The 9,625-nt window shown below is 35.0% G+C and overlaps 1 protein-coding gene across 2 annotated transcripts; it reads right to left on the minus strand.

The window, feature by feature from the left end:
- Window positions 1–6,449: 6,449 nt before the first annotated feature.
- LOC131039206 (UPF0481 protein At3g47200) lies at window positions 6,450–9,019 on the minus strand. Of its 2 annotated transcripts, none has more exons than XM_057971888.2 (3): window positions 8,911–9,019; window positions 8,382–8,473; window positions 6,450–8,245 (listed from the first exon to the last, which is right to left on the minus strand). In XM_057971888.2, the coding sequence occupies exon 3, from the start codon at window positions 8,234–8,236 to the stop codon at window positions 6,662–6,664; it is 1,575 nt and encodes a 524-aa protein (XP_057827871.2). In that variant the 5' UTR covers window positions 8,237–8,245; window positions 8,382–8,473; window positions 8,911–9,019; the 3' UTR covers window positions 6,450–6,661. The 2 variants fall into 2 exon arrangements, with proteins under 2 accessions (XP_057827871.2, XP_057827870.2); XM_057971887.2 differs by having other exon boundaries at window positions 6,450–8,262.
- Window positions 9,020–9,625: the final 606 nt, after the last annotated feature.

Raw genomic sequence — 9,625 nt, forward strand, 5'->3', positions numbered from 1 at the left:
ATGATGATGTTTAAAGTCATGACGATATACTTAAATGGCTCTTTGCATAGATGAATGTGTCAATTCAAAAGATAAATAGGTTGGAGGTGGCCACTGAAGCCAAAGCCAAGACTAATACCTAGATTAAGGGAATGGAGGACAACAGAGTCTTGAAGGTGGCAAATGATCTTGATGGCTTAATGGAGAATTGGGGAAATGTGTATGGGAGAATCAATAACCTAGATGATAAGCTTAAAATGACTAGAACAAAAGAAGAGATGAATAAAATAGGCTACTGGATATTGTTGAGAAGTTTGTTGGAACATCATTTTGTGATTGATGTCAACATATTCCTCTATGTGTTTCAGTGTTGCACTTAGATTAAGTAAGTTGGTTTGTCTTGTGTTTTAGATGAGTTTCTATGGATTAAAGGGTTTTGACACAAGTATCTCTAGTTGATTCAGCAAAAGTTTCAATGGTTCGCATGATGATTTGATTGAGTTGTGCGATCCAGTATTGTGGATAGTTTTTAGTTGTTCATGTTATTCGATATTCTGGATTTTACTTCGCATTTCTCCAAGATTGCAATATCTTTGTTTACAGATTTGGCAGTGTTTGGGATGTTGTTGTGTGTTCTCAATTCAAATGGTTCATGATTTGGATGTCTGCAAGCTTACCATTCAATTTGACAATCAGTTGAGTTAATGTTCTTGAGGTTCAGTATATTTATGATGAAGATTCTATTAAGTGGTGATGTTGCAGCAATTCATGATGCTTGTGGATGTTTCTAGATCATGTTCCATTTGTGTTGGTGGTCCACATTGATCATTGTGCATGTAGATGATTTTTTTCTTGGTCTAATGGTATTCTTCATTTTATGTGATATTCACATTGATTGTGGCGTGTTGTAGATGTTTGAGGCATAATTCTTTGAGGTGTTTCATGTTTGCAGTGGTGATTTGGGTTCAGATTATGTCTTAGCCAACATTGTTTTTGGTTTGCATGTGTATTGGAGTTCGGATTAAGCCGACTTGGTATTACACGTTTCATTTGTGTTTTATTCACTTTTGGGCCGACATGTAGATGATCTAATTTGATGTTGTAGATATATAAGAGTGATTGATATTTCCATGTATTACATCAGTGGTGATGTTGTGAGTGTTGGTGATCAAGTGTCCACAATTTCTTGTGTGCAAGTGGAAGATTGGTGCTTTAGATTGCAACAAAATAGCATATCAGAGAAGAGTGTGTAGGAGAGTGTGCAATCTAATATATGAGCTTAACTGGAACTATTTCCAAGCATTTGTAGATGCTATTTATTAGTTCAAACACTTCAAATATCTATTGTAGTATATATTTGTAAGGAAGGGAGCTTTCCTAGGTTGTAACCCTAATTGTAATTTGAGCAGTGAGCTTTAGATAGTGTACTTGGATGCATGTGTATTCCCCATTTTAATATTTATATACTTATAACAAAGTATATTAATATTGTGGGTCTCAATCCCACTATGGCATTTCCCTCACCCGGGTTTTCATGTAAAAATCTTGGTGTTGTGGTTTTGTAAGTACTTGCTTTATGTTTATGCATCTTTCCTTTCTTCATGTGTGCCATGTGGTTAAGTGGTCAATTTAATAAAATTAAATATTATGAAACACTGATTCAACCCCCCTCTTAGTATTCCTTGATTCCAACAATTATTATTAGAGCCTAGTTCCTCAAAAGGAGTCTAATAGCTTGAGGGAGGTCTGGGAAGGTATGTTAATGGAGTCCGGTAGTTCGAAACATCAGCTTATTGTTTCTCTTGATGATCTTGATCAGTGTAAATCTCAAGTCCGAGAATTGAAAGGGAATCCGAGGGATGCTGAGAATTTCATTTAATCTATGAAGGATCAGTTGAACAAGTCTAGGGAAAAGAAAAAGGAAATTTTTTATCAGCTAAAGTAGAAAGAAAGTCAAAGCATAGATGATGAAGCCTTGAAGGAGAAGAGAGAATATTGTGACAAGCTTGTTGAAGACAATGTTGTCCTAAGTCATGAGATAGAATCAATAGTGATGAGATTGACAAAGAAGATTGAGGCTAGAAAGAATAATGAAGAGAACCTTACTCAATCCTTCAATGATAAATATGATGAATGTTACATACTTAATTATGAGTATGATCAGTTGAAGTTTGAACTACTACAATCTAATAACAATGAATAAGAGATTGAAAGCTAGATTATTATTCTTAGGGATGAACTTGCTACTACAAATGAGTACAAGGAGAAGTTCAAGATTAGCTCAGCTAAACTTGATGTGATGCTTGAAAGCGAGAAGGATGCATATGATAAGCGAGGTCTTGGATTTGAAAAAGGTGAAAGCTCTGAATCTGGTCAAGGCACTACTAAATGAGTACAATAGAAGGATAATTCAAGAAGGCCTCTAGTAAGGAAACCTAATGCTTATAAGTTTAATGGTAACTATTTTGTTTGCAATAAATTTGGTCATGTGGCTAGTCAATGCAGAAATAGAGTGAATCATAATGGTCCATCCTTCTTTGATCATTGTTTCAAATGCAATAAGTATGGTCATAAGGAAATTGAATACAGGAGTATGATGAACAATTTTCAAAATTGAAGGAATGTTAAATGCTATGCATATGGTAGATTTAGAAATGTTGCTAATTAGTGAAGATCAAGACGAAATCATATGACCTTCAGGCCTACGCAGGTAAATGTTGTTTTTTATACTTGCATCATTACCTGCATGAGTCGTCAAAGCTACAATAAATGCAGATCACCATCTTCCTTCTCAGACTCAGAATCAGAATTGACCTTTTTCTTTTTCTTCTTCTTTTCTTCTTTTCAGTCCTTACAGATGTGACCAGCTTTACCACAATTCCAGCAAATGGCTTTTGACTTTCCTGGAGAATTTCATCTCCCTCTCGATTTGGACTTATCACTCTTCTCATCTTCTTGCCTCTATTCTTAGGTCTTCCACAAACAGTTAGGGCTTCCTTCAAAGTATGGGATACCTTCCTTCGCATCTCTTCACCAAGTAGGGAACCTACCACATCTTCAGACTTCAAAACAACAAAAGTACTACCGATAGCCATAACAAGAGAATCCCACAAATCAAGCAAAAAACAAAGAAAGATCTGGCATTTCTAATCTTCGTTCATCTTAACACTGATAGATACTAATTGAGCCGCCAAAGTATTGTATACTTCAAGGTGGTCTACAACTAGTCCACCCTCTTCCATCTTCAAGGAATACAATTTCTTCCTCAAGAAAATATGATTTAATAAAGATTTTGCTTGATACATTTCACCAAGCTTAGTCCATAGCTTCTTTGCAGTGTTTTCTTCGTGGATATTGATCGGACCAGTGTCTAATAGGCACAGTCTGATTAGATCCTTAGATTTTCGGTCCATAACATCATATTGAGGCACTGCATTAGGATCTAAGGCCTTTGGCATTCACATCAACAACATCCCATAGAACTAAATCTAGTAGCAGATCTTCCATCTTTAACTTCCACATCTCAAAATTTGTTGCATTAAATTTCTCCACCTCTATTTTCTCTGACGAACTTGCCATGTGAAAATTCCTGCAATAAGATCAAAAGTTTCATCTGCACAAGCTCCCACTCAAATCTAGATTAGTTCAAAAAAACCAACCCACAATTGAAACCAAAGGTGATCAAGCTCTGATACCACTTGTAAGGAAGTCAAGTAGCAGAACAACTTCCTACACTAACCTTGAGAGGAGGGTAATTCAAAAACTTTACAAATCATTACAATAGTTATAAAAAACAAAAAAATATATAATAACATTCAAACCATAACACAGTGATCTACATGGGGAAAACCCTTTTGGGAAAAAAACTCCACACTCCAAAAGTTGCCCAATATATTATTCAGCAACCAAAATAGACTACAATATACTTGAAGAAAAAACTCTTCATAGGAGTACCACTAATCAGAGATTCAAAGGTAACTCAATAGCTATAAGACTCTTACACACAACCTCTATCTCATGCACCTCATATATAGGAGATACAATACAAGAAACTGTCAAATAATATTACAAAACCATCGGCTAAAACCACCCAATAATGTGTAGCCAACCTTATCTCCCTTCTAGATGCCCTATAAGGTGCATCCCTCCCTTTTACAGCTCATTTATGTATCCATTATATTTTATATTTCCTATTTCAGGAGTACAAACTTCCGGAGGCCATAACTAGAGAATCATGTGTCCTATTAATGAACCGTTTGAAGCGTCAAAATGCTCGCGAAGTGCTCTATTTCCTTGTAAATAATTATGTCATTTATGCCCACTTTTCATGGTGTTTCGGGGCTTCTAAAGTCTTCAAAATCAAATTTAAACCTTTCATTAGACCCCTTCAAAATGAAAAATTTAGTACCTTCAAATCTAGTTGTGATCTTGTGACGTAACTTTACTCAAATCCTTATCTAGCGAAACAAAAGATTCGGGGATAATTTCGCACCATTTCATGATCAAATGAAAACTTACTATATATAGTAACCTCATGTAAATGCAAGGTTAAGAGACCCTTTTCCAAACAACAATTTCATATTCAAGATAATCCTCCTCGGTTTCAATTCAACTATTTCCTTCATTGTTGATTGATAGTGAATCCTTCATCAACAATGTATATATTTCCCTAAAGTAGTGAGTCTTGCGTGTGCAAGCCCTTGCATCTTTCCCTAAAGCAGTGAGCCTTAGTTGTGCAAGTCCTTGTATCTTTCCCTAAGGCAACGTACCTTAGCCTTGCAAGTATTTTAGGTCTTGTTGCTCCTTGGCAATAAGCCTAAAATATTGTAATTATTCTTGTTCATATTGTGAGTTAGATTCTCATTGTGGCTTTTCCCTATTTAGGTTTTCCATGTAAATCTGGTGCTCATGTGTTAATGGTTGATGCTCGTGTGTTGATGATTGTTTCATTGTTGTTAAGTAAGTTGATGCTATTTATAATTAATCTATTTTGAAGTTCTAGATCAATTCCCCACTCCTCTCAATCATGTCATGTGTTCAACAATACAATCATATACATATATACATATGATTCTAAGAAATCACATGAATAATTCATTTATATTAAATTTATGAAAATTTATAACAAGAACTCTCTGAATGGATTTGGTTTGTTGGATACATGACAATAAGTTTTATCCAAGTAACATTTGGTTTGATATTTAGAATTTTAGTTATTCATTTTATTTCCCAATTGAGGACAATATGAGATATTTTTCCTAAAATTATTTCATTGATTATTGGGTTTAGATAGATGTAAGTCAATTGTTGACTATAGTGTTGAAAGACATTTAAATAGGGACCCTATTTACACAAATTTTCCATAAGTACCCTATGCATATACAAGAAACATCAACCTTTGTAAAGAGTTCTTTCAAGGGAAAGCCTTGAGAATAAGAGCTAAAAGTCTATCCACTCGATGAACTTAGTGTAGGAGGTGACTTTTGTCTCCCTAATCTTGAAAGGATATAGTCAAGTATTGTATTCATATGGTTTTGGTGTGTTGTGCCTACACATTAGATTAGGAAAATATAACTTTATCATATTTTCCAAACTATTAGCGACTCAAAGGTATAGTGGTATTATATCCCAACCTTAAAATACTTGGATAAGGTGACTAAATGATTTTTACTTAGTTATTTGCATTTAAGTTTAGGTATTAGTACATTTCTTTAGTAACAAGATTTATCAATAGGTTCACTCACTCTATATTACCCTATTATGATCATATGTTTGAAGAGAAGGGCCCCATCTTCTAAAAATTAGAGCATGAAGAAGCTCATTTAGCTCTATGGCGGAGGTTAAAGAGCTTGAGATGATTTTGCAAACATGTATGATCCCAAAACACCAATATCATGGTGCTTATATGGCATGACACTATGATTAAGTATTATATTAAGTTATATATCTTCTTTAGGTAATTAAATTTGTATTGCTCTATATTTTGTGAAAATTCAAAAATTTAGCACAAATACTAACTTTACAAAAACCAAAAAATTCTAACTAAAAGCCTAGTAATAAATTTCACATGTACTAATAGCCACCCACTTTATCCCCAATAGTTAGAACTTTTGGACTTTAATTGGAGGAGTTGTGTAACTTTATTAGTACCCATAGGGCACAACTATTGGGACATTTGTGCATAAGAATTGATCTTTTTTTATGTCGTTGTAGTGCACGGTTATTGGGGCATATTTAAGTAGGTATTAGGGGACACTTTGAAACGAGCACTTTTTGACTCTTGCGTGCATAATGGATCTCACAATGTGCATTGTTACTACTCAGAAGCTAGAACAATAGCTATATAATTAAGTTACATATGAAAACAACAAAAAAGATTTGTGAATGCACGAACTATAACAACTATGTACACTTCCCTATCCATAATAAAAGAAGATTCTAATAAAATAATAAGAAATAAGCCCGGAATCAATGCTGAAACTTAAAAGCGCTGAATATATTCATTATATTTTCTTCACACAAGATATAGAAAGAAGAAATAAGAAGTACATTGAATATTATAAAGTATAAGCAGCTATCAACTGCTCATACATACACTTTTTAAGGCTCCACAGCACTCATATTTAATCATTCTCTGCCTTCTTTAATCACTGTGCTGTTCATCCTTAGTGGTTAACATATTCTAATCATATAACTGTTTGATGATCGACCCAATTGAGGGGGCCGCAGCTGCCAACACTAGAACAACCCCCCAGAACATAGTGAAAACTTTCATAAACTTTGGATTCTTCTCCATAAACTCACTAAATCGCACCATAATCTGGCGTGTGTACCATTCATTAACATCAATCTTCAATCCCATAAACTTATCTTTATCAGCGAATGTGAAGTTAACCCCCTTGCACAAACCATTGAACAGCTCACTCGCTTCCTTGTCAGTCCCAATGGAGGTCTGAATTATTCCTTTCTTCCTCAGCAAAGCCACGTCCTTATCAGACTTGATCAAGCTATTCATCAGAAACACATACTCTGAAATAACGCTGAGTTCTTTTTCTTGACAGACGTCCACAGCCATAAGGTTCCTGAAGATCATCTCTGTACTATCAGATATCCATATCACTGGGAGAAACAGAGTCTTTTGCTTTTTATCAAATCGGAGGGACGTGGCGGACGGAACTCCGTCGTAAGATTTGAACTTCATTCCACTACTGTTTAACTCTGTAGCAGAAGCCATGAGGTAATGATAATGAGACTCTTTCTTAGGTTTATGAGCTGTCTTATGACGAAGATGTAGATGACGATGGCGATGATGATGGCGGTCCTCTGGTATTGGAATACGAACATCTTGTATCTTTTCTCCTTTCTGGGTAGTCTCGGACTCATGCACAATGAAATCATGAAGAAATCCCAAAATGTGGTTGTACTCGTGTAGATTTTTGTACTTCTGGTGGAGGGCTTCTCTCAATTTTGCCTCGCGGTCTTTATGCTCTGCTGCCGATTCCCCTGTTTTTGGCTGCAGAGAATATGAGAAGGGGTGAACCAAGGCAATTATACCATCACATATCATTCTAAGCAGCTCTATCCTCGCCGTCTCTTCTGTTAACTTCTCCTCCATTTCCAAAAGCCCAAGGAGGAGAACTATGGGGATCTGATTTTCAAGCAATAGAAGATCAGTCAAGATATCAAATTGACAAGAGCGGACCCTATTCCTATTAAAAACAGGATCCAGGTTCCACTGTGAATCACCATTGTTGTCCCACTGTGATTCATCGCTGAGAAGCCTGAGAGTCTCTAGAATGAAGCATCCATCTAGAGTGAAGAGCCACGCAAGGAGTTCTTCCTCGCACTCTATTTCTCCTTCATAGCTTGCTTTAATTTCTGGAAGCAACTTCTGCACTCCTTCAACTAGAAAGCGCGCGTGCCGCTGGGCTTGTGGGAGCCTTTTCACAGAGCGGTTGACTGCATCTACTTTGTATAGCTCTATTTCAGAGAGTGGTTGAGATATCCTGCGATGAAAAAGACCCAGAGAGACCACCCGAGGCAGATATGCATCTCTGTTTAAGCTCTTGAGATACATGGGCACTTTGTTTATGGACACATCAGAAAGCTTTCCTGACTTATCATCTGGCTTATCATCTTCGAGCTTGTGAAATTCAAACCTGCCCTTCACATCATGAAACCAAGAGTAACGTTGTTCTGAATCTGCAACCTCTATGTACCACTCCTTTGCGCCATTCTTCTTACTCTTTTTCGTCATCTTTACCGGCTACAAGACAAATAAACCTGAGATTCAGGGAAAAAAAAGGCAATCTGATTATAATCTGTCCATTCACTCCATTTTAATTGGCCTGCTTGGAATTGCTATAATATGGAATTTGAAGATATGTGAACAAATATATTACCAGTTGTTTACAATCTTTCGAAGAGCTTAACTTCCTCCTTCCTGCTTTAAATTATCATCGGAGATGTTGAAAATTCTGCTTTATGACTTCACCTGCAAAATTCAGGCATCAGACATATCAGACTTCAGTCATCGACTAAAGTTACACAAAGAAAATTTCCGTATTATCTCTTTGAATTGTATATTTTTTAAATGCACAAACCAAAAACGTATAATATATTGTATCTATCCTCCATGCACAAACCAAAAACATAATATTAATATTAAAGAAAGAAAATAAGAAACAAGACCAATTTTTTCATATAACTACACTATAATACAATTTTCTGATTTAACTACACTGTAATACAATTTTCTGATATAACTACACTGTAATAAAATTTCATATAACTACACTGATTTTCTTGAAAATAAGTTCTTCTAAATCACTACAAAGGCTTAGTACCTACTTAAACATAATATCAATACTAAAGAGAAAAAACTACACTGATACAATTTTCCTCAAGTAAATGACAGTAAAAGCTTAGTACCTGCTAAAACATCCAATTACAATTTGGATGATTCAGTGCGTCATACAAATCAGAGGGATTGGGTTTCTCTTATAACTTTCCAAGATCACACTATTTGGGAAATAATTCGGTTCCTTCCGTCTATGGTGAGACATCCAATTTGCTTTAACTCTTTATATTATTCTCATAATAGTTTTTGCTTTCTTTTTCTTGGGCATCGTATTGGCTTTGGTCACTTCACAGTGGCCACCCAATGGTTGACGAGATTCTCTCCAAACCAGAAATTGCACTATTCAGAGCTCTTTAGTGTACTATATTTCTTTATCAAATTAAATTCAGAGCTCTTTAGTGTACTATATTTCTTTATCAAAAGTAAGACAGGTATTCATCAAAAAATTAATGTTAAATTTTAGAAAATAATTATTCCATTAAAGTTTTAAATAGTCATCTCTATAAGACCTCATTAGTAACTTTACGTCGGGCGTATAGGGGGTCATGAAAATATTCTCTTTAACATAGGAGCTGTAATATTGGGGTAATCTGTATATAAAATTTGTTATTTTTATTTAAATTTTTCTTTTGAAAAATAACTAATTTAATGGGATAAAAAAATTTAAATATGTTTTTAGAAATTTTGAAATGGGACTATTTTTTAAAAATATATTTACTAAGAAAACTTTGTTTGCTTTTATAGGGATTTTTTTTTTGAGTATTGTTATTGTTGTTTCTTAGAGGT

This window comes from Cryptomeria japonica, chromosome 10 (assembly GCF_030272615.1).
Source record: "Cryptomeria japonica chromosome 10, Sugi_1.0, whole genome shotgun sequence".
NCBI classification, from domain to species: Eukaryota; Viridiplantae; Streptophyta; class Pinopsida; order Cupressales; family Cupressaceae; genus Cryptomeria; species Cryptomeria japonica.

Coding starts and splice junctions, on each gene's coding strand:
- LOC131039206 (XM_057971888.2), bottom strand. CDS start 8,236: ATGACGAAAAAGAGTAAGAAGAATGGCGCAAAGGAGTGGTACATAGAG.